Genomic DNA, 27,564 nt, shown 5'->3' with positions numbered 1-27,564 from the left:
AACAAATGAATAAAATAGTAATGGACTGTATTTAAGATTTTATTATGATTGGTGCTACGAGCACGCTCATACTAGAAGATCAACAACCAGTTTACAACTGTTTGGGGTTACAAGAAACGGTGGCGAGGATGCCAAGTTGGCTCTATATTTCTGAGATACTGAACAAGCGGAAACATAATCTTTCAAGATAGAAGATTCTTCAGTCATGATTATTATATATTTATTTCAACCCAAAAACGTTTGTTGAAGAAATACAAAATTTTACGCATCAAACTCTTATTAGTTGAGATAGCAGTGTTAACAAATCTCCTTTCAATAAAGAAGAAAATAATAATTTTAGCTTTAAGAAGAGTAGGGTAAGATCGAGTAATGGGGTGAAACCTTGTTCCTCAATCGTGTCGAAATTATTTCTCTTTTCTAGTGGAAAGACTCTTTATTATATAGTCTGTTCATGTAAAGAACTCCCCTTGTCATTCATCTGGAGCAGTGACTGTGACTATGGTCGCGAGGTTTAAATTTATCAAATAAAAGTGTTGGGGCTATATTTAAGACAAGTCTTGGCATATAGCTCGACTTGTCTTAAGTCGACCCGACTTGGTCGACTAGAGAAAAGGAAACAGGGGAAAGAAGAGGGCTATTTTTTGTTTCCATAGCAGCCTAAGTGCTTGTAGCGAAGGGAGTTCTTTCAATAGACCAGTTATACTTAACCAGTCCAGAAGAACTATAATGACTTGTTGTTGATGATGAATGTTGTGATGTCTGTGTTGATAATTTTCTTTTACTATCAAATCTCTAGTGTTCTTTTGTTTATTGACCATTACAGCTGTAAAAATCATTTTTAAGCCAACTTATTTTAAGTTTACCGAAGATTTATACCCCAACAATTAATAAGAATTTCATTCAGTTGTAGCACTGTTTTTTTTTCGACAACCTCTGTGTAAGGTAGGGTACTATTCGCTTTCGCTCCCTCCTCTTCATGTGTGTCTATGCTGGACCCACGAAAGCTGGAGGAAGAAAATAACTACATCACATAGAAATTACATACATAATATTCAGAAATTATCATATGAATAAAAATGTATGCTAGTGTTTCTAAATTTCCCATAGAGCTAACATGTGCGCTTTTCTAGAATTAACAAGTCACTTTTTCTGAAAAAAAAATCATTTATTAAAAAACGTTATGACTTTTCTGGAATGATAAACTGTACACAACTAAACAATAAATATCTTGGTTAAATCTGACAGTTTCTAGGTCAAACAGTTTAACTCCAACATCCTTTTGAATCTTAGCGCTCCCCTTTTCTGTCAATAAATCTCTTCAATTTTGTTAAAAGAATATCGTCATCTAGCTTTTTTTTTTCTCGTCCAGTTTGAAATGCGTGTTTAAGAAAATGAACTCAGTTCGAAGTGCATGTTTAACAAAATGGACATAGCGCGAAATGCGTGTTTAAGAAAATGGGCAGAGCTCGAAATGCGTGTTTAAGGAAATGGACACAGGTGGAAATGCGTGTTTAAGGAAATGGACATAGTTCAAAATGCATGTTCAAGAAAATGGACACAGCTCGAAATGCGTGTTTAAGGAAATAGGTACAGTTCGAAATGCATGTCTAAGGAAATGGACACAGCTCAAAATGCGTGTTTAAGGAAATGGACATAGCTCGAAATGCTTGTTTAAGGAAATGGACGCAGCCCAAAAGGCGTGTTTAAGAAAACTTAAGCCGATCACAATGCGTTTTTTCATTGTACAATCTAAATTTAACATCTAAACAAGAAATTTCGCGCTTACTTTTTCCTACTTTTTTAAACACTAAGCATAATCATTAAGGGGCAAAGTCTTGGACTTGGGGTGGGGTAGCTGAGTTTATTACAGATAACTAACTTTTTAGGCATTCAGAGCGATAAATGATAAAGTGACTTTAAATACTCGTACAGTGTCAATTTAATAACATATTACAATTTTATAGGACCCGTGGCAACCTTGTAAAACGGACCTTTAATATCTTTTCAAAAAAGATTAATTTTAACAAATGTTTTAAGATATTAAAGCAAATGGACGATATCACATTACGAATTTATTTTGATCCATTAGTTTATTGTTTAAAAAAAAAGAGCAATTTTTATAAGAGAAGTTGGAGTAACGGAATCAAATTCTAAGTCCATTTTCTCAAACACGCATTTCGAGCTATGTTCAAAATAAAAAGCCGGCGATCATTTCCTCTATACAAGTTTACAAAGAATTGGCAAATAATGTCGCCATTCATGGCGTACTTCCAAAAAGAAAAAGATACTCGCGAGGCTAATGGAGTGGGAGAAATTCAAATGAAGCTGAGAGAGTTTCTGAAAATTTTTGTAAAACCACTTTTCGTTTCTCGAATTAGTTGGAAACTCTTGTTTTAAGTTGTTCTGCGGAAAAATTAAAATTTAAAATTCTGATAAACAGACTCCTTAGTGTTATGCTTGAGAATCATTTTTTTTCGATGTTAATTTTTTCTTCTAATAATGTAATACTTACCATGAAGTAATTAAGTAATTTGCAGTATAGTACTCAAATATAAATAAAAATTTGTTTTTGTTTCTTCTTAAAAGAAAAAAGAATTTTTGTGGTTTGTAAGAAAATAATGCTTAAAAATAATTTTTGCAGTTTACCGAAATTGAGAGTTTTGTTAAAATTTTAAAGGATATTGTTATCAGACATAGGGGGATCTCGAATCACTTATAATATGTTGCATAATATCTTATATTTTGTGTTTTGTTATGAAAAACAACTTTGAGTTAGCTTTGAAACAAAAGCATCAAAATGAACATTCTAATGTGAAATATGAACAAATAATTGACAAAACAAGCCATTCTGTCATATAACTTTGACAAAGTTGTTTTCGATATGTGAATAAACTCCAATATTTTCGTTTTTAATAAATTACAAAAATTTAATTTTCTTAACATGCAAACAAGGTACTTCATTTGAATCTCCGTCACTTGATATTAATATTTTTAGAATTTCGTTCCTTTTTCCATAAGCAAAACAAGTAACAGATTCAGCATTAACAGTGATAGGTACAGACAATATTCTTTGACTACCTATTTCAATTGTTATCAAATGTTTCCATGAGTATATTTCAGAGTGTAAGTATATCGTTATTTTCATATACATATATGTTGATGATTTTAAGTTAGGTTCCAACAGTTTAGAGCTCATTTTATTAAAATTTATAAGTTTAAAGCCTCCCGTTGTATAAGTGGCGTGCCTCTCTTGAATAGTTGCATAAAAATTTTGAGAGTCTACGTACTCTTTTGTTGCCACATCTTTATTTATAATAGGATTTGCCACGTTTGTAATTCTATGGTTACTGAAATAATAAGTACCATTTTTTATTAATGAAGGTACATATAATCCATCATTATCTCTTGTTAAAAGATTTTCAGATTTTTTGTCATTTATTTTTTTTCTTCTATCCACATAATGTTTATGAACAGCATCGGTGTTTTTAGTGGGATTCGAAAGATTTATGATTTTCTTATTTCTTGCATCATAATAGCCCTCATCTGATTCAAATAAAACTTTTTCATGTATGTAAGCTTCCAAAGCTTTTTTAACGGTAGATGAATCATCTTCCAGTGGATAATAAGCAGCCATTTATTAATTTCAAATAATTCATTCTTTTAATGGTTCATATAGAGGTATTCGTGTATTATGACAAATTTCAGCAAGAAGTATACAAACTATCTTTTCTTTGTTTGAATTATAAAATTCTTCTGGTAATATATTGCTTTTATTTTTTATTAAAAGACAGAAATCTATTTTAGAAACAAATTCTATTGCAAAATCTTTATCAATATCTTGATATTGTATAATATAATCCCAATTTACATAATCTTGAAATTTTCTTATAAGGTCCATTGATAATTTTTGATATCTAGATGCAGCATTCATATTTAAACGGTCATAACAATTTTCTATAAATCTAAAATTCAATCTTTGGAATCTTGATATTTCATACCAAGTCACTTTATCTAAATGTCTCTCAATAAAACGGACAGATAAAGTTTGGTATCTACATATTTTTTCCCAATCTACATCAGAGGTGCGTTTTTCAATAAAAGATTCATTGAGTTTTTGATATTGAGAAATAATAAACCAATCATCTGGTTGTGCATGCTGCTCTATTAACCTTTCAGAAAATTCAGAATATTGAAACACATATTCCCATTTTGAATAATCTGATAAACTTATAATTACATCTTCTGAAAGTTTCTTTTAAGAAAAGTCATTCCAATTCATTTCATTTGCCATTTATTAACAAATAATTTTTACACTTTCCTAAATTCTAATTTCTCAATGTGTATATAGGGTTTCATATTACAGTTCCCTTCTGTTAATACCGATAACACTAAATTTTCATTTAATTTTCCACAGACAAACATAATTATTGATTCTTCATTGACCGATATTGCTTTATTAATAAGGACTTCTTTCATTTTCTCTAAACGTATTCTTGGATTTTCATTCATTTTATCACAGGCTAAAAAGATGGTAATTTTCATATACATATTTTGAGTTAATTTTAAGCTTGCACCCAAAAGCTTTGAACTAAATTCATTGAATTGAAACATTTTATATCCCGCACCTGTGAATTGAACTGCTCTACTTGTGGTAGCACAAAATGCTTCAGTATCAACATAGTGTTTATTAACACAATCTTTATCGTTTACAGGAGCTTTTACATTTGAAATTCTTTCATTATGAGCATGATAATTTCTTTTACTCACATCCCATAATATACAGTAATACTCTAAATGCTCCCTGTTAACTACATCTGTTTTGTTTAAAGGAGCTTTTACATTTGAAATGATTTTATTTTTAGCATCAAAGTTATTTTCACCATGTATCAAACATTTATCTCTTAATTCATCTACATATTTCTTAGTTGCAGCATCAGATTCTTCTCTAGGATCTCCTAAATTTTTTAGATATTTTTGTTTCACATTGAAAAAATCTCCCCCGTGAATCAGACTATTATCTGTTAAAGTGTGAATTTTTTCTTTTATTTCCTTGTAGCTACTATCTACGTAACTTTTAGTTGCAAAATCACTATCTTCTCGAGGATCGAATACATTTTTTAAAAGTTTTCTTTCCATATCATAATTACCATCATTTATTCTTTTAAATCCTATGCCAGGAGGACCTGGAGGACCTTCTTTTATTTCATCGTCCAGAGGATAAAAAGCATCAGCCATTTATTAAAATAATAAAAATCCTTTATGTTTTTAGAGTTTTAATCATTTTTATATCTTGAGTTGACATATTCACAGAGCATTTGTTTCCTTCTTTCAAAATGAAGTAAAAAACATAATTTTTAGTAGCATTATTTCTCAACCTCCAAATGAATTCAATCATTAAATTACTTAAGTTAGTATAATTTTCATGGTTAGCCAAGTTGAAACAAATTATAGGATACTTACTGAAATTTGAATAGTTTATCATGCAACCTGTTTCAGAATTTATATTATTCATTCCTGATTCTAAAAGAGCATAATATAATCGATTATAATCATTTTTATCGATTATTACATTTGATTTGATAATGTTATAATGATCCCAATTTATTTCTAGAGGAGCATTTGATAATTTTAATTCATTGAATTTCACAGATGCTGAATTTTTAAATCTAACATAAGGTAACCAAAGTGATAAATCTTTAACAAGGACCTTAAAATCTGGATTTTGAATATCTGTATACAGCATATTTTTACTTTCATTTGTTTGAATTTCTATTTTAATCAATTCTATTATTTCAATCCAGCACCATGTTTTTTATTTCTGGAAAATATTTCATTCAATTTTTCTCTCACAAATTCTTTAGATTTATCTTCTACAATTGGGCTTATAAAGTCTGAAAAGAAGCCTCTTCCTTGTATTTTTTTACTATTTCTATATAATCTATGTTTGTTCATTTATTTAGTAATAAATCTATACTGCACTTCTTGTTTATTTAAATCAATCAGTTCACCTCTATGATTTGTAATTCTCATTCTAATTCTGTATGAAGAATCAGATTTAACAGGAAGAAATATTGGTCTATCAAATTCTTTAGTATATAAGCTTCCAGAAGGATTTGATGATGTAAAAGAATAAATAACTTGAGACTGAAACTGGTTTATATATCCACCGTCTACTATATCACAGTGAATATAAATATTATCATTTCCATTAGCTATATCAGCAATAAATTTGCCTTCTTGCTCTTCCTCTTCATATATTTTAGGTTCAAAGCCTAAAATTTTATATAATTCACTTTCAGATAAATCAATTTTATAATTCTTCTCAAGTTTAATACTAAATCTTTGTCTTTCTTCAATTATTCCAAATAATATAGGTGGATCATTTCCAAAATATTTTACCATATAGCGATTCAAACCTCTTATACTATAATGACCATTTGGAATAATGAAATCCATCCATTTCGCACCGTCAAAATATGAAAATTTATTTTTTTTTCTGTAATATTATTCCATGAAATATACATAGAAAAGGACTGAAGAGCTCCCTCTTTGAAATGAAATGGGTTTGAATATTCAATCGTAAAATCTTCCGATTTATCTACATTAAGAACACTAGAATCTAAAATAAGATACTTCATTTATTTAGTAGAAACAATTTTTTCATTTAAATTACTAGGTTCTTGAGTAAACAAATATAAAACATCAATAGGTGATTTACCCTTATTTCGTTCAGTTATATATTTCATACAATAGAAACCACATTTTACCGAAATTGGCTGTTGTAAAAAACTATCGTTATATCTAATTTCTTTTCCAGAAGTATTTAAATAAATATTTATATTTTTAGGAAGAAAATCATTTTTTATATTTATAGTGTTATATTCATATTCTCCAAAAGGATCAAAATATTCTATAAAATCATACTTTGAGTCGTTATAATAACAAACCCAATGAGTTCCACTCCCTGTAGATATATCTAAATTTATTATTCCGTTTTCAAACTTTCTTATCTTTTTAGGTATCATATCTATAGTAAATATACCTCTAAATCCTTTTTCGTTTTTCATATTTTCTTGTATTACTTAGTTGGATATTCCGAGGGAAGATATATCCCCTTTCCACAAGGTTTTTTTTTTTAGTCGTACCTGATTCTGAAATTTTATCCAACACTTTTTTGGTTCCTCTACCAGCTGCTCCGCTAGCGGCTCCTAATGCTAAAGTTGAGAGCAATGGAATCAAAAATGGTAAAAACCCACCATTCATTTTCAGTTGAGTCTTTGATATTTTAATTCTTTTACCTTTAGCAATTTGGTTAATTTGTGTAGCTGTTAAATGTAAATCAAAATTGGGTGTTTTACTTTTATCTATTTGCAAACTAAGTTCTTCACCATTTTTATAAGCTGATTTCAATTTAGAAATCTGACTGTCACTCAAGTATACTTTTTTTTACAATATAATTACTCATTTATTTACTAAGAAATTTTCTATAGTATTCCTTACCTGTTCATTTGTTAAAGATTTCTCTCTTGAAAGTAAATCCAACAAATCGAAAGTTTTATTATACAATTTTTTACTTTTAGAACCTTTGCAAATTTTATCTGTCACATCAGCTAAAATTTTCAATTTATCTTCTAAATCTTTTCCTGTGTAATATCTACCTTTTTTAATAGCTAATAAAGCATCTATATATATTTTCATCATACTCATCTAATTATCAGCAATGTCAATCTTTTTTTGATATTCAACTTTCTTTTCTTTAGTTGCAAAATTTTTATTTTTTCTTTCATTTCCTTTCTCTCTTTTAAATTTATCTCTGTATTATTTCGCCCTATCGATAACTTCATCAATTTCTTCATCAGTTTTATCCCACATTATTGAAGGTAATTCAAATTCTAATTCTTCTAGAACAGTTTTATCAACATCTCTGTCTATATCTATTTTTAAAAACATACTTCCTGCATCCTCAGTATAACCTTCTTCTGACTTATTCTCTATCTGAGGTAAAGTTTTAAAAGAAAAATCATTCATGGTTAGAGATAAATCATCAACAGCTTCTTTTATACCCTACAAAACGATTTTCTCTAGAAGTTTCTAGTTTTTTCATTTGATTGATTAAAGGCTCATGAAAATCAGCCAATGATTTTTGTATTCCCATATCTTCTAATTTTATTTCATTATTTTTCCTAATTTCTGATTGTAGTTTAACTAATCTTAGATCATTTTTTAATTGCTCTAACAACTTTTCATTTCTCTCTTTTTCAATACTTTCCATTTACATATAATTAATTTTCAGACAGCGAAGCTGACGCTTCTACTCAGAGTAGATTATTTTCAGACAGCGAAGCTGACGCTTCTACTCGCAGTAGATTATTTTCTACTCGCAGTAGATTATTTTCTACTAGCAGTAGATTATTTTCTACTCGCAGTAGATTAGTGAATAGAACAAAATTTTACAGGAAATAAATGTATCCTAAAATTATAATAAGAGATTATAATGAACCTAATGAATTTCAAGATCCAAATCAATATCCTTTGCTACCTATTCATACATTTAGATTAATTATAAATGGTGCTTCAAAGTGCGGAAAATCAAATTTATTAGTCAATTTCATCTATGATTATTTACATTTTGATAGACTTTATGTGTTCAAAAGATATATGTGAATCTAAATATGTAAAATTACAAGAAAAATTTACTCAATTCGATGATGTAGAGCTAGAAGTTATTAAAAAATGCAAAGGCTTAAAAAATAAAAAAGAAGTTTTAAAAGAATATAAAATTTTTTAAAAATATCAAGTTTTGTTTTCTTCAAACCTCGAGGATTTTATTACAGTAGATGACTTGGATCCATCCTATATGAATTTAGTTGTATTTGATGATTGCATATGTGAAAAAGATCAACACCCTATTGAGGAATTTTTTATTCGTGGAAGAAAGAAAAATGCTTCTATTATTTATTTAAGTCAGTATTATTATAAAATACCCATAACAATAAGAAGTAATAGTGACTACTTTATATTTTTTGACATGAAACAAAAAGAAATTCGACAAATAATAAGAGAAATAGATGGCCAATTAACTAAAGAAGAATTTAATAAAATGTATAAAAATGCGTCGTAAAACCATATGATTTTTTAATGTTGGATTTAATGAATCCTGAAATGAGATATCGAAATAAAATATTTGAGCCTATATAAATGGAAGAATATCTTGAAAAGAGAATTTTTGTGTATAGGAAATCTTATCAATTTATGAATAAATTGGGTTTATCGCTGTCAGTTGGAAAGTTCTTGTTCAGTGCTTCTGGCTTAATAAGTTTCGTTTTCCTACCCTTATCAGCACTGAGTTTAACAGCTGGTGTAATTGAAAAAATAGATAGATCCTTGAAGATTTCAGCTAAAAGAGTGAATATAAACAAGCCTTTAAATTCTATAAACAATTATTAAATATGTTGAAATCCAGCAATCTGACTGAACAAGAAGTATATATGAGGGAAGTTGAATATATTCAAAATTTACAATATTTTCCTATAGAAAGATATATAAAGAAAACTCAATTAAATGGTTACAAGTACGACAACAAATAATTTTTATATCTAAATAAATGTGTAATAAAAAGAATTGTAAGTGTAAAACAGGAAAGGGAGTAATTAATAAAGCTATTAACAATTTACCCTTTGAAATGCATTTACCAGGTCATAATTTTACAGGTCCTGGAACACAATTACTACGTGGAAAAAAGAGATTGAATGATGATTTATCATATAAAGAATGGTTAAAACCTATAAATAAACTAGATAAAGCTGCATACAAACACGATGTTTGTTATTTAAAAAACAAAGATACAAAAACTAGAAATGAACACATGTGATACAAATATGATAAATGAGTTAGATGCAATTCCAAATCCTACCATTCGTGAAAGAATTGACAGAGCAGTTGTTAAACTTATTATAAAAGCAAAAAAGACATTCGGAATAGGTTCACTGATATACTGCTTAAAAGGTAAAAATCATACAGATACTAAGGATATCGAACATGTAATTAATAAAAAAGGTAGTCCAATGACAAAAGGAATATGTGCAATTTGTGGATCTAAAAAGTGTTCTTTTTTAAGAAAAACGACGCTCTAGAACAGGGCGTCGTTTTTGCAATATTTTGATCCTTTTGGAGAATATGAATATAACACTATAAAAATAAAAAATGATTTTCTTCCTAAAAATATAAAAAATTATCTAAATACTTCTGGAAAAGAAATTAGATATAACGATAGTTTTTTACAACAGCCAATTTCGGTAAAATGTGGTTTCTATTGTATGAAATATATAACTGAACGAAATAAGGGTAAATCACCTATTGATGTTTTATATTTGTTTACTCAAGAACTTAGTAATTTAAATGACAAAATTGTTTCTACTAAATAAATGAAGTATCTTATTTTAGATTCTAAAAATGAAGATAAATCGGAAGATTTTACGATTAAATATTCAAACCCATTTCATTTCAAAGAGGGAGCTCTTCAGTCCTTTTCTATGTATATTTCATGGAATAATATTACAGAAAATAAAAAAAAAATTTCATATTTTGACGGTGCGAAATGGATGGATTTCATTATTCCAAATGGTCATTATAGTATAAGAGGTTTGAATCGCTATATGGTAAAATATTTTGGAAATGATCCACCCATATTATTTGGAATAATTGAAGAAAGACAAAGATTTAGTATTAAACTTGAGAAGAATTATAAAATTGATTTATCTAAAAGTGAATTATACAAAATTTTAGGCTTTGAACCTAAAATATATGAAGAGGAAGAGCAAGGAGGCAAATTTATTGCTGACATAGCTAATGGAAATGATAATAGTATTTATATTCACTGTGATATAGTAGACGGTGGATATATAAACCAGTTTCAGTCTCAAGTTATTCATTCTTTTACATCATGAAATCCTCCTGGAAGCTTATATGCTAAAGAATTTGATAGACCAATATTTTTTCCTGTTAAATCTGATTCTACATACAGAATTAGAATGAGAATTACAAATCATAGAGGTGAACTGATTGATTTAAATAAACAAGAAGTGCAGTATAGACTTATTACTAAATAAATGAACAAACATAGATTATATAGAAAGAGTAAAAAAATACAAGGAAAAGGCTTCTTTTCAGACTTTATTAGTCCAATTGTAGAAGATGAATCTAAAAAATTTGTGAGAGAAAAATTGAATGAAATATTTTCCAAAAATAAAAAACATGGTGCTGGATTGAAAATTTTTATTCCTAAATAAATGGATAAAATTTACGATTTGAAAGACACTAGTTATTATTATAATAACGACATTGAAAGTTTTGAATATAGGGAAATAAAAAGCGAAAATAGAGATAGAAAAAAACTTCAGGAAAATGCTACATATAATTTCTTTATCAATGATACAAATGCTGATATTTTATATTCTGCGGGATATCTGCAACAAGAATTAAAAATTGTAAAAAGAGATGGAGGTGCAATAAGTAATGAAAATGTTACTCTATAGAATGGAGGAGGTCTCGTAAATTCAAACAGGTTGACTATAGGAAATACTGAAGTTGAATCCACTATAAATTATAAAGCCATTATGAATCAAGTATTAGGAATGATACACTTCACCCCTGATTATTCAACATCGGAAGCTACCAACATGCTCTTTTATGTAGACACAGCTGATTCTGCTGATAGAAAGGATTTCAAATGTAATGGAACTCTGGTAGAAACTACCAAAATAACTGATTTTTTATAAAAACCTTAAACTAAATGAAAGTTTTAATGAAGGATTTTCAAAAAGATGTAAATTTACTAAAAATAGTCAAACCGTAAAAATATGGATTCCTTTAAAATATATATTTGATTTCCTTAACGAATATAAAAAAGTAATGACAGGTTTCCAAGTTAAAATAGAAATTCAAAGAAATGAAAGTAAAAATATGCTGTATAGAGATATTCAACATCCAGATTTTAAGGTCCTTGTTCAAGATTTATCACTTTGGTTACCTTATGTTAGATTTAAAAATTCAGCATCTGTGAAATTCAATGAATTAAAATTATCAAATGCTCCTCTAGAAATAAATTGGGATCATTATAACATTATCAAATCAAATGTATTTTATAAAAATGCCAGTGGATGTTATTCTATTCCTGCTACATGTGATGAAGTTCTGAGTTTATATGTCATTCCACAATATGATGAAAGAAATGAAAACATGAATCAAAATAACATGATGTTTGATCACTTGGATATGATAGAATGCTGGCTAATGATTAATAACATTAAAGTTCCCACAGTAAGTTATATGATGGACTTTGATAAAAATGATTATAATCGATTATATTATGCTCTTTTAGAATCAGGAATGAATAATATAAATTCTGAAACAGGTTGTATGATAAACTATTCAAATTTCAGTAAGTATCCTATAATTTGTTTCAACTTGGCTAACCATGAAAATAATACTAACTTAAGTAACTTAATGATTGAATTCAATTGGAGGTTGAGAAATAATGCTACTAAAAATTATGTTTTTTACTTCATTTTGAAAGAAGAAAACAAATGCTCTGTGAATATGTCAACTCAAGATATAAAAATGATTAAAACTCTAAAAACATAAAGGATTTTTATGATTTTAATAAATGGCTGCTTATTATCCTCTGGACGATGAAATAAAAGGAGGTCCTCCAGGTCCTCCTGGTATATGATTTAGAATAATAAATGATGGTAATTATGATATCGAAAGAAAACTTTTAAAAAATGTATTTGATCCTCGAGAAGTTAGTGATTCTGCAACTAAAAGTTACGTAGATAGTAGTTACAAGGAAATAAAAGAAAAAATTAACAGATAATAGTCTGATTCACGGGGAAGATTTTTTCAATGCGAAACAAAAATATATAAAAAATTTAGGAGATCCTAGAGAAGAATCTTATGCTGCAACTAAGAAATATGTTGATGAATAAAGAGATAAATGTTTGATACATGATGAAAATAACTTTGATGCTAAAAATAAAATCATTTCAAATATAAAATCTCCTCTAAACAAAACAGATGTAGTTAACAGGGAGCATTTAGAGTATTACTGTATATTATGGGATGTGAGTAAAAGAAATTATCATGCTCCTAATGAAAGAATTTCAAATGTAAAAGCTCCTGTAAACGATAAAGATTGTGTTAATAAACACTATGTTGATACTGAAACATTTTGTGCTACCACAAGTAGAGCAGTTCAATTCACAGGTGCGGGACATAAAATGTTTCAATTCGATGAATTTAGTTCAAAGCTTTTGGGTGCAAACTTAAAATTAACTCAAAATATGTATATGAAAATTACCATCTTTTTAGCCTGTGATAAAATGAATGAAAATCCAAGAATACGTTTAGAGAAAATGAAAGAAGTCCTTATTAATAAAGCAATATCTGTCAATGAAGAATCAATAATTATCTTTGTCTATGGAAAATTAAATGAAAATTTAGTGTTATCGGTATTAACAGAAGGGAACTGTAATATGAAACCCTATATACACATTGAGAAATTAGAATTTAGGAAAGTGCAAAAATTATTTGTTAATAAATGGCAAATGAAATAAATTGGAATGACTTTTCTAAAAAGAAACTTTCAGAAGATGTAATTATAAGTTTATCAGATTATTTAAAATGGGAATATGTGTTTCAATATTCTGAATTCTCTGAAAGGTTAATAGAACAGCATGCACAACCAGATGATTGGTTTATTATTTCTCAATATCAAAAACTCAATGAATCTTTTATTGAAAAACACACCTCTGATATAGATTGGGAAAATATATGTAGATACCAAACCTTATCTATTCGTTTTATTGAGAGACATTTAGATAAAGTGACTTGGTATGAAATATCAAGATTCCAAAGATTGAATTTTAGATTTACAGAAAATTATTATGAACCCTTAAATATGAATGTTGCATCAAGATATCAAATACTATGAATGGACCTTATAAGAAAATTTCAAGATTATGAAAATTAGGATTATATTATGCAATATCAAGATATAGATAAAGATTTTGCAATAGAATTTGTTTCTAAAATAGATTTCTGTCTTTTAATGAAAAATAAAAGAAATATATTACCAGAAGAATTTTATAATTCAGACAAAGAAAAGATAGTTTGTATACTTCTTGCTGAAATTTGTCATAATACACGAATACCTCTATATGAATCATTAAAAGAATAAATTATTTAAAATTAATAAATGGCTGCTTATTATCCACTGGAAGATGATTCATCTACCGTTAAAAAAGCTTTGGAAGCTTACATACATGAAAAAGGTTTATTTGAATCAGATGAAGGCTATTATGATGCAAGAAATAAGAAAATCATAAATCTTTCGAATCCCACTAAAAACACCGATGCTGTTCATAAACATTATGTGGATAGAAGAATAAAAATAAATGACAAGAAATCTGACAATCTTTTAACAAGAGATAATGATGGATTATATGCACCTTCATTAACAAAAAATGGTACTTATAATTTCAGTAACCATAGAATTACAAACGTGGCAAATCCTATTATAAATAAAGATGTGGCAACAAAAGAGTACGTAGGCTCTCAAAATTTTTATGCAACTATTCAAGAGAGGCACGCCACTTATACAACGGGAGGCTTTAAACTTATAAATTTTAATAAAATGAGCTCTAAACTGTTGGAACCTAACTTAAAATCATCAACATATATGTATATGAAAATAACGATATACTTACACTCTGAAATATACTCATGGAAGCATTTGATAACAATTGAAATAGGTAGTCAAAGAATATTGTCTGTACATATCACTGTTAATGCTGAATCTGTTACTTGTTTTGCTTATGGAAAAAGGAACGAAATTCTAAAAATATCAATATCAAGTGACGGAGATTCAAATGAAGTAAAACCTTATTTGCATGTTGAGAAAATTGAACTTTTGTAATTTATTAAAAAACGAAAATATTGGAGTTTATTCACATATCGAAAACAACTTTGTCAAAGTTATATGACAGAATGTCTTGTTTTGTCAATTATTTGTTCATATTTCACATTAGAATGTTCATTTTGATGCTTTTGTTTCAAAGATAACTCTAAGTTGTTTTTCATAACAAAACACGTAATTTTTTAGTGTTTTTCATAACAAAACACATAATTTTTTAATGTTTTTGATTTTCAAAAGTTGTTATTTTTAAAGATTTTATGTCATTTTTCGATGTTAAAATTGTCAAAAAGGACTTAAAATGATTATAAATAAGGAGTTTAGATGTGTCCTCTAGCCCCCCCCCCTTATACTACTTATACATATGAAATTGACAGTGGGCGGGGGTACCTTACACTTCCCTATTTCTTTTTTCGACTATTCAAAGACGGGGGCCGTAGTCAGGAAGATATAGCCCTCACTCAGATAGTGAAAAATTTGGTTGCGTATTTCCAGATGTTCTTAGGAACTATCAAATTGAATAAAAAAGTTTTTACACTCAATAATAAAACTTGATTAATCAGGGAAAATTATTTTAACAATTATTTATTATATTTTTTATTATTTAATTTAGATACGATCGAAAAAAATTGTATTATAAAGTCAAGGAATTTTTGCCAGACTTGAAAAATTAACACACATTTAGGTTTTTTAATAATAATAGATTTGCTTGGTTTTACTCAATTTACAGTTGTCAAAGAAACTACAAACATGAAAGAGACTTTACATTGCACTTGCTTTACGTTAACAGTAACGCTAACCTTTTTTTCTACTCCTTAGTGATTCTGCAATTTTCTAGGAAATTTTTGCACATGTTTCGTGAAGTTATAGGGTTAGCATTAAAGTGCAGGGAAACTGAAACGCTTTGAAATTCTCTCTATTTATTATAAATCTCTTTATAAATCTCTCTATATTGAATCACTGTGACTGCCACCGCGATTCCGGAAAAATATCGCCGAGCGCGCTTCATACTTTTATAATTCGAAAATTGATAAATATATGAAATTTTGAAAATTAGAACAATATGAAATTTTCCCATTTCTAACGAAATGTCTGAAGAACATTTAGATATCAAAATGTTATAAATGTGGTCATTGGACCTTTTATGTCAAAACTGATTTTTTTTTTATTTATTTTTTTTTTTTTTTTACCGTGCGTAGTTTAGTATAGCGAAAATTATTAGTAGGGGAATTGTGATTTTATTTCACAGCCGCATGCTCAAAACGGGGACGCATGCAAATATGACCTCAAATTAACCCTTATAAAATTTATTGCTACGGAAATTTCATTTTTTTTCTTTTTTTTACATTTTATTTTTCTATAATATTATGCTAGAGTCATAAAAATTCAGAAGCAATATATTCGATAGAATATATAACAAATTTCAATTACTTTTGCACAATTTGAGGTTGATCCCTCAGCTAAACACAGCTCAGAAGAAGATATTAACTGAAAATTAACATTGTTGTTAAGACATACTGACAATTCAGTACAACCGCAAACTGAATAACAAAATCTGCGATTTTTTACAGTATTTTTGGTCCAATGTTCACAACTTTTGGTTAACTAAGACGGTAAATGATATTAATTCAAAATTATAAGATTAAGCATTATCTTAATAATGGTAGGTGACCATCTTTCCTTAGTAGCACTATGAGATCCTTTGAACTTTTTCGGCTCACCTAACTGAGTATTTAAGCAATGTCTAATGTTTTCTTCTTTTTTTTTTCCAGCCACTGAAAACCTTCGCCAATAAGCGTAAAGATAAGAAGAAGAAAATGCCTATGAGGGAAATTCCAGACAGATACTTAGGAATGATAATACATTTTTTAATGAATTTTCACAATGATACTTCAGAATTCAGGCATCCGCATCTTAGAAAATCGTTCCAAAAGAAGACATATATTTTCTTTGTATTCATGTATGGTGCTTTAGTCGTAATTGGATTTATTGCAAATATAATTTTGATACGAAACATTCTGATAAGAAGGGAATATAACATGTCAATGTACAAATATTTAGCATTTAATGCTGTAAATGATATTTTGAAGTGTATTATTGTATTACCTCTGGCCTTATCAACAACTCTTTTTCAAAATTGGTTTTATGGAAGTTTTTTATGTTATTTATTTCCGATGCTTCAAGATGTACCTTTTCATGCTACTATGCTCACTTTACTTTTGATAACATTTGATCGCTATAGGCAGATAGTGTACCCGCTGAAACAGCCCATCCCAACATTTCTGGCAATGCTGGGTGTTTGGGTAGTAACTTTATTTGCTGTCTTACCATATGCGGTCTATACTCGGTACTTGGATTTAGAAGCTTATTTTGGTCCTCAGTTTAAAGGGACGGGGATCTGTGCCATTAATTTAGATGATAACATAGAAGAATACATTCGAGGACTCTTTATAATTATGTATGTTTTACCTTTGGTATTGGTTGCCTTTCTACATGTGAAATCTTCTGAAGAAATTAAAGCACGTCAAACAGCATTTACCGTATCCTATCATGACATCAATACTGAGCGTAATAATGTTCCATCTTTAAATCCACTCCAAACTGCGGTACCAAATAATAATCAGTTAAATGAAAGACCTTTACATTTTGAAACATTGACGAGTGAAGATGGAAAAGATTGGAATGCAGAAAAACAAATGCAAGAATTCCTTGTGACTGCTGTTATTCTTTATGCTCTTTGCTTATTACCCTTAAATATGGTGCGTCTTTTAAAACACGTTGTTTATGAGACTTATGAAACCAGTTTCCAGTTCGATTGTACGTTTATTACAGCTGTTTGGCTAGCATTTTGTCCAACTATAACAACACCTTTGATTTTTCAACAAAAAACTGGTATACATAACTCAAATATAAGTCGATACTTACGTCTTGGAGGAAGGTCTTCCGATGTTTCGACTTATGAAATAGAGCAAACGCTTTAAAGCAAATATGCATATGCTCCCGAGTAGGAGCAACAAACAACTGCAAATTTAAATTGACTTCCATATTTGAAATTGACTAAATCGACATAGATATAGATAAGAAAACTTTTTCATGTTTATTATATCTATAATATGGAACAGTGAAAGATACTAAATTAAATTTTAGTTGTAATTATAGCATTATTGAATATATATATATATATATATATAAGGGGCTTAAGGTTTAAAATTTACGATCAATATCGGCCCTATATAGAGTTATCAGATTCCCCCGATATTTTATATTCATTAACCAGTCAATATAAGCACATATTGCCACCATAAAAACCAATATTGCCCCTACATAGGACCAATATTAAAATATCAAGGCATCCCAATATTGGTTTCTCAGTGCACGTTCATATATGACCCATATTGAGCCAATTTTGAGCCCAACTGGGACCCAGGTAGAATTGTTGCTAGGGTATATATATATTACAGTTACCATCATTTCTTCATTTAACTTTAAGTATTGCTGAAATATAATGATTCTGTATAACCTATTGCCACAGTAACATTTTATAAGCATCAGTGTTTCTCTTTAATTCATTTTCTTTATCTCTTTTAATCCATACACATATTCTTTGACAATAAATGCAACATCTTCTCAAATATGATGATCTCCTTCTTAGTACGGCTTCAAGAAATGGTTCATAATTTTTTTAAGAAAAATTTTCAAAATTTAAGAAAACATTTTAAATACTCCAGAAATTATATAAGAATTTCTTTTAATCAAAAATATTTTGTAAAGTTGAGAGCTACTGAGAAATGTGCTCGGTTAAAAGAGACTTCTATCTTTCTATTCAATCTAGAACAGGTTTCTATCTTTAAATATCTATCTTCAACTGCATAGTAAACACAATTTTCTTTGTGATATGAAAGTTTGCTACTTTGAGGTGTGACTGCATTTTAAAAGTTTATTACCGTAAAACAGCATATTTTTAAATTTTACTTTCGATTTGAGGGTCAATATGATATTTAGCAAGAGCATTAAACAGAGATGCCAACTTGCTGCGAAAGAAATTTTGTGGAAAAAATGGTAACGAAGTTCACGTAAAATTCTAGGTTTTGTAAATTTGATACAACGTCATTTTACTTATTTCATTTTAACATATAAAGGGCCAGTTTGTTATCTTGTGACAATCCTTTAACAGTTTAACTGAAATTCTGCAAGTTTCAATTTTTATATCTCTACTGTTATTTTGCATCCAGCATCTCTGATTACATACTAAAATTTTCAGCCAAAAATACATACATATTTTTATAAGGGACTATTATTTAAGAAACTTTTTCCATTTTAGGAAAAGTTCAAAAATGCATGAAAATGCGAAGATTTTACTAAACCAGGGGAAAATCGCAAACTCTTGTAAAGTTGGCAGCTACTTTAGTGTCCACTAGAATAGTAAAATACAAAAAAAAATTATATTCTTAAATGTATTCTAAAAATGATTACAATGTATCTAAATGAATGTATTTTCTTCATATCAAAAATAAATATAATTATTTCAAACATTTTTTCTAAATGCATTAGTTCTTAATGAAGCCCTGTATTGTTTAAAAAAGCACTTTACGCTTTATTAACTTAACATTTTAGACTTTACACTTTATGATAAATTTCAAGGACATTTTGCAAACACAAAAATCTTGCAATTTTTTCATTAAAATGATGAGTCATACCCTTTTAAGGTTTTACACATTACCTAGCTTTTTAATTTCATTTAATTCTTAAATTTGCACTCACTTAAAATGAACGAGTGAAAATAACTCAACTTGAGTGAAATTTCACTCTTTCATCTAGAAAAAAGGAGTGAAATTCACTCAAGTCAAAAAGTGAACTGAAATCACTTAAGTTTGAGTGAATAATTTTCAATCGAACTTGAGTGAAATTCACTCGTGTTTGATTAACTATCAGTATTACTTGAGTGGATCGTTTTCAGTCAAACTTGTGTGATTTTCAATCGTTGTTGATTGATTATCTGTATCACTTGAGTGGATCGTTTTCAGTCGAACTTGAACGATTTTCAATCGTTTTTGATTGATTATATGTATCACTTGATTGGGTCCTTTTAACCCGAGTTTGAATGAATTTCAATCAATTTTCATTCATAATTAGCATCATTTAAGTGAATATATTTTAATCATAGTAGAGTTATTTTCTATCATTATTTATTCTTTTTACTTGAATGTCATTTAAATCACATTTGAATTAAATCAATCCCTTTCCGACTATTCACTGAATCTTTTAATATGCCTATCATAAATAAGATGAAAAGAAAATTATTTTTAGCATGTGTAACAGAAATAATTTATCAGCATTTATTTCTTTTAAATTTCATCAATGGTTTGTTCGGTAATTAATAAGTTTTTTAATTTATTTTTAAGACTAAACAGTGATAGTTGTTAAAAAAGTAAACGCCTATTAATTCATCTGTATTTAACAATATGCTGAATATAATGGCAAGATAATGCTCTATAGTTCGTATAGTAATAGGTATAGTTCGAAAGCGTTGAGACAGACTTAAGTGCAAAATTTTAAGGATTTTTGACCTTTTGTAATGAGGCAAATTTTTATTTTTTTATTTACAGTTTACATCATTTTTTTATTTTATACAGGTATTCAAATAGTAAATAAAGAGACTTCATTAGTACGTTAAATCGTACTTAAACATTTCCATCCTAGTTCTTGGGAACATAACTTTGATAATTCTTCTACACTCCTACATTCCATTTTATTTGGATGTAAACTTTGCTAGTTATTACTTTATTTATAAAAAGTTTGCTAAAATCTACTTATGAAATTTTTTAGATATTGCTGAAAGGCAAGAGCATAGCGTCTTTTTAACAAGGTACCCACTCAATTTAAGAAAAAATTCCCTGACTTTTCCAGGTATTCCAGGTAAATTATTATTAAAATCAAGACCATATTTTACCTATATCATGCAATTTTTCATCAGAAAACTTTGATTCTTTTATTTGTAATGGCAAATATTAGCTATTCTGTGTAAAAAAATATATCATTAAATGAGGATGGAAACATTTCAGTTTGACTAAAATGTAAAATTTTTGCAGCAAATAATTGTAATAGAATTGAATAGAATTTAATTGTAATTGTAATTGAATAATTGTAATTGAATAATTGTAATTGAATAATTGTAGTAAAATTCAGAATTATTTAACTCAAATCTCAATAACTAATTACTGTTACTGACAATTTTAAAATTGGTTATTTTCCAGGTATAAAATAGGAATTCTCCATATTTTTGTGAAAAAAATTGCAAGTTGTCCCGACTATTCCCTGATTTTTGGAGCTAAAATAAAATTCCCTGACAATTTCAGGTTTTTTCTGTTCTCCCTGACCCGTGGGAAACCTGTTTTAATCGTTCATTTATTTAATTGTAATTTACAAATGAACTGAACACAATTTAATTGTAATTTTAAAACATAATTAAAGCATCTTTGGTAATATTTTACTTGCTTTTATATAACGTTATATGCATGTGTAACACAACTCCAAAAATCACATTAAGTCATCTATGATAATTATTAAAAATATGTAACTTTCATGTCAGACTCGTTACCTGTATTACAAAATTACGCTTTAACGCTTTGTATCAACGCTTTGTCGTCATACTCTATAGACACTCAAAAGCAAAGATGCCAACGTGCTCCTCTTTGTGGATATGATTAACAGTTGTGTTGCTCACCGCTACATTAAAATAATTCAAATAGGTCAATTTTACCAAAGTCAATTGCTCTTATGGAGCAAGTGTCTACATCAACAATCATCTTATCCAATATAAGAAAAAACTTCAAATCTTCTGTATTCTTTCCTCCTTCACAGATGAGCTGTGGACAGTTCATTTTATTTAGCTCCTCATCAAAATTCACATTTTCCTGGAAATAACATTCATACATCATGTAGACAATTTCTAAAACATAAATACAAATGTTGTTGCATTCTTTTTCTAATTAACTCACAAATTAATGCTTTTCCCCCGTTTTTAAACTGGTAAAATACAAACTGTTTCAGTTAAAAAATCGAAATACTTTTAAAAATTGTAAACATTTTTGTGAACTTGAAAAAGACTTCATAGCATATTTTTTATTCAAAAATAAATTGCAAAATAAAATTTATATCATTATAAAAATTCTACGATTAAACAAGATAAGACAGAAAAATGCATTTTGTATAGATCACATTATTTACTCCTTTCACTTTAGTATATAAAATAGGCTATTATTTATTTATTTCTTTTCTTTTAACTCACTGAGCTTTTCCCCACAGTCACTGAGAGGGGAAAGAAGATTATAATCTGCCATAGGACACACATTTCAAAAAACTTAACTCAGTCAAAAAAAAAAAAAAAAAAAAGATTAAAAGAATATAGCCTTGATTTCTGTTTTTATTTCATTTTGAATGAAATTCAGCAATATTACAGCTACATAGCTAAGAAGTGTATTATAAAATGAAGGAATCATAGAATACCATATGCTCAATTTTAAGTATTATCAAATTTTTTTCTAAACATAAAAAGTTTCAAGTTTGCTAAATACAAGTGTCAATTCAATAAATCCAATCTGGTTTAAATAAAACTCACAATTTATTTCGTATAAATGTATCACAAAGAAAACTAAAATTAATTCAACAATAAAGGTTTCGAAAAAATTTAAAGATAAACACATAATTATTGTTATTTCAATATATTGTTTGGATAAGCTCAGGGATTTGGACAAGATAATAGAAACACTTCTATACACACACATGTTTTGATCGTTATCAAAAATCACTTAAAAAATCATTTTATAAATACAGATGTGTTTACGTTATGCGATTTCTTATATTTATCAATGAAGTTTAAAGCTTTTATTTTGGTTATTATATGCAATTATTTCACAAAATTTAGTAAACCTAGCTTAAATATTTATGAAAATATTGAAAGTTTTATTTTAAAAAAATATCTTGCGTTTTTTAGCTATAACATTAAAAATATTCAATAAAATTATTAAAAAAATTTTAGAACAATTTAAAATTACAAAATTTTTGTTTTAAAATTCGAAAAATGATTGTTGAAAACTGTGTATATAAGTGATTAATTATAAGTATTGAAAGTATAATTAATTAGTATATAAGTAATTAAAGTAATTATTTAATACTGTGTATGAGCGGGAAAAAAATTCAAAAAAATTTTCATAATTTTAGAGGGGATCGTCTGAATCTAAATTTATTTTCAATTGAATGAGAAAGAGTGTCCTCTTTTATTTGACAAACATTCATTTATCATATAACTCATTTTAAAGTTAATGTTATTAACATTTTGATTATTTTCTTGATTCACCTTGAATCTGAAACCTTTTCCAGTGATCAAAATAAATTTTTAAAAAAACAGTCTCTGTTGTTTCAATCATAGATAGCATATGATTTAACAGCAGTGGTAATCCTTCTTCAGTCACGAAATATTTCATTTTAATGTATTACATATGATCAAAATTGTGCTATTTTATTAAACATTATTTTACGATTCGAAACCTAGAGAAATGGCGCATTTACAGTTCCCTCACCCCTTCACATTTATAAAATTAATAGGAAAATCTGTTAAATATGCTTCCACCAGGAAATCTTACGACACATTCTGAAGGGAACTTCTTCTGAATCTGATTACTATGTGAGACCTGGAATATAAGAAGAAAATTATTTTTAATAAATGAGATAAAATACAGAGAATCTATAAATGGAGTTATTTACACGTGGTTAAAAATAGCGTTATCCTTCCATGATTTAATTCACACCAAACTTTATAACAAATACAAAAAAAGAGTGTACACATTAATATTGAAATTAATATATATATATANATATATTATATATATATATATATTATTCAAATTGAAATCAAATTTTCCATCTCGTAATTGATATTATTTTTGATACTGCTCCCCTTTTATTACTGTTAATCTATAATTATTGGGAAATCATGATTTATTTGTATTCCAAAATACTTTAGTTAGCATTGTACTTTTAATTAAATAACAATGCCGCATTTTCAATTTTGCCTCAAAACTTGAACTTAAGGAAAAGTGGTAAGAAATTTTATGCCAACAACAAAGGAAAAATAGCTCGTATCATGTGATGAATACTTTATGAAATACCAAAATAGCATTAATTCCGAATTCTAATTAAATAAAAACTAACAACAGGATAAAGACAGAAAAATTCAGAATACCATTCAGTTTTTTTAAATATAATATTTTCCACTCTTTTTTAATGATATATTTATACTAAAATGCATAGAACATCTGAGGATACGACTTTGAATGGATGAATCCTGCAAATGTAAACTTTCATAAATTACAGTTAACTTTATAAACAAATAAAAGCAAGTATAGACTGTATGAAAAATAGATTATTTCGAAAATATCTTTTATGAAAGAAGTATAGAATGGTATGAAATTAATTATCCACTATTGCTTTGTACCAAAATAATACATAAAAAAACTGAAGCATGGATATAAATCCATTATATAAAAAAAAAATTAAAATTTTTATATGAGATCTAAAAAAACTCTAAAAATCCTTGCAAATATAATATGCTACATGCTTTGCAAAGGTTTTAGCAAGGAATCAGATTTTTTCCATAATCATCCGCATTTAGCACTTTCAATTTTAATAAATTTCTCTTGAAAAATAATTTTAATTAATAGTATTTTATTTAAAAACTCTGAAAAACAGCTAATTTAAATGGAAAGTGCATATAGTACACTCTAAATAATAGTATTTTAAGAATAAGAACAACAAAGTATATATACTTACCAAAAAGTATAACAGTGTCTTTTTCAGAAATACAGCTATTAATTAAATGATTTTTTATTTCTTATTGATTCAAAATATTGATAGACATATTCGAAAGGAAAAAAATTAAACGTAAAATAAAAGCGAGGATATAACTTATTTAGATCGTAGAGCAAAACTATTTTATTTGGATTTATTATCGTTTGCGTTTTAAAATAAAACAATACAAATTCCAGCCCATATCTCGCACACAATTAAATAATAAATACCTCACTCATCAAGTCATGCTTGAGAGAAAACAACTCAAGTATCACTTAAATATCTACCACTCAAGTTCCATTTAATGCAAAGCCAAGTATATCGCTCAAATATAGGTGAAAAATTCCACTATTTTTTGAGTAGGAGAATTCACTAATTCATTTTAAGTGTGTATATTTGAGATATTTAATTAGAGGAATGAAGATTTATCATCGTTTTATCATTAATTATCTTAAATTAGGTATTGTGCCCGACAGTTATATTTAAAGTCCTCGTGCTATATCTAAGTGATGAAATTATTTCTGGTGTATGTACATAAGCTGAAAATGATTCAAATGAGCCAAATTATGGTTTACTTCAAGATGAAAACTAAAAAGAACTACTATAAACGTTGAAAATAGTTATTAAGGAAAAAAATTTCTTTACTAAGGAATTAAGTCATTTTGATTAGAAAAGAGCGATAAGAAATACTAATGGAATATTTTACAAATGCTTGTTTTTTTTGTTTTTTTTCATAATTTGTTCAATGCATTGTTATTAGAAATATTATACTTTCCTTTAAAGAAATGCCTTTTGTAATTCATTGGCATTTTACTTGTAATAATTTTATAAAAGCAAACGTAAGTCTAAATAAATTATGAATTATAGGTTGGATCTAAATACAGTCAGAGGTTTCAAAACGCCTCACTGGTTATAAAGAGTACTAACACGAAGAACTCCTCTAAATCTTCCACAGAACACTGAGGTTTCGCGGAACACCATCTAAGAAGCTCTGCTTTAGGGTCAGTAACGATATCAGAGCAAAGAATATAGAAAGGATATATATTCTTTGATCAGAGTCCTGTCATTTACTTAAGAATGAAAGGATTCCTTTTTACTCTCGGAAAATGTTCACAGCTTAAAATTACCCTGTTTCTTCTACTCTTATTTTGAAGTTTGTGGGTGTCTTTTTTTAAGAGACAGTGTGGAATAGGAAGTATAGTTTGTCTATGGTAAGAACCCCGTCACAAAGTCTAAGGGGATCTGCTGCTATGTAAAAAAGAATAACGCATTTCAGGGAGGGTAGTTTCTCTTCACATTAGATCTTACACAATAGACCGAGGAAAAAGACACCCTTTCTGTCGCTTCTGACCCCACACCCCTACTTAAAATAGTAATACCTCGTTACCATATTCACCGCTACGGATCCAGGCGAATGGCTATGGGAGTTCTTACTTTTGACAAACTATAGACGATAACTTGTTTATTCGAAGTTGGTCATAAGCTAAGCATGGAAAATTTTTCAGAAATTTAGGGTCACCTTTCTTAGGACTGAAATAAGAAGTAACCAGTGGATGTTCCAGGAATGATTATAACTTATAGGTAGAAGTAACAGGGGTGTTACTCTCAAATCAAACCAAGATGATAGAACTCACATTTTGTTCTAACTTTCTTCAGAACCCCCAGTTCATTATTTAAGTATATTTTTATTTTAAATCATGGAACTATTTCAATTTTTCATACATTATAATTATTCTCAAAAGTTACCTGCATTATTTTTCACTTTTTATTTAAATTTTATTCCATTTTTATTAATAATTTCGTTTTCACATTTGAAATCGTGACACTTTGTATTGAGAAATATTTATTTAATTATTTTTTATTATTTATTTTTTAATTAGATTTAAAAAACAACCTCAAAAAATTTTGTTCATATGGAGGTAGCTTTATATTTAAGTCAATTACGCGCGTAAATGCAAAACCTAGATCATACTTAAAGTACTAATTTATTGAATTAATTAATAAAAAGATTATTATACGAAGTTGGAACCCACAATGAATTGGAAATCTTATGAGAATTTTATTCTCGTTAAAATTCTCGTAAAACATTATTATAATTATATTACAAAAATACTAATTTGAATAAATGTATGCATGACACAAAAGACAAAAGTGGCTATACTGCTTCAAACACAAATGCTATTACGTACTCGATTACGAGAAAACAAATAGAGTTAAAAACTAAGTCTGGTGTCAAATCATAAAACAAACAAAATAAAAGTAGAAAAAATAATAGTTAATGTTATAGTTCGTTCACCAGGAGTTGGCTCCGCCTTCATCACGTGGTATCGGATGATACTATTTCGCTATTTTGGGGAGAAGGATGTGAACAAGGCTGCTATTTGGCGATCGTATGACAAAAATATTTATTTCGCAATCTTCATGTGCATATTCTGAACATGTGCATTTTATTTCATAAACTTGTTGATATTTCTCTATTTTTATTGAATAGTTCGTTCTTTTTGAGATATTTTGCTAGAAAAAAGTTTTTAAACATAAATTAGCTAGAATAACGAAAGGCAGGGGCCCCCATCAGGGGGGAAGGTGGGCGCACGATGTGACCACTTAAAGCTTGGGGGGGGGGATTTTTACTCTAAATAAAACGAATAGTTTGGGGGAGGGATTTAGAATTTGCCCAAGAATGCGCCCAAGAGCTTGGTCGGGGGGGGGCACTGACGAAAGGCATAATAGCTGATGATAAAGCGAAG

The 27,564-nt window shown here is 28.1% G+C and overlaps 1 protein-coding gene across 1 annotated transcript in view; it reads left to right on the top strand.

The window, feature by feature from the left end:
* Positions 1-19,506, top strand: part of LOC107437250 (prolactin-releasing peptide receptor) — a 29,287-nt gene extending 9,781 nt beyond the window's left edge. Inside the window, exon 2 of the mRNA XM_016049182.3 lies at positions 16,744-19,506. Within this exon, the coding sequence (XP_015904668.1) occupies positions 16,789-17,952 (1,164 nt within the window). The 5' untranslated portion in view covers positions 16,744-16,788 and the 3' untranslated portion in view covers positions 17,953-19,506. The remainder of the gene's footprint in view (positions 1-16,743) is intronic.
* Positions 19,507-27,564: the final 8,058 nt, after the last annotated feature.

This window comes from Parasteatoda tepidariorum, chromosome X2, assembly GCF_043381705.1.
Source record: "Parasteatoda tepidariorum isolate YZ-2023 chromosome X2, CAS_Ptep_4.0, whole genome shotgun sequence".
In the NCBI taxonomy this organism is placed as follows: domain Eukaryota; kingdom Metazoa; phylum Arthropoda; class Arachnida; order Araneae; family Theridiidae; genus Parasteatoda; species Parasteatoda tepidariorum.
The sequence above is the reverse complement of the archived record's forward strand: the minus strand, read 5'-3'. Positions and strand labels throughout refer to the sequence as shown.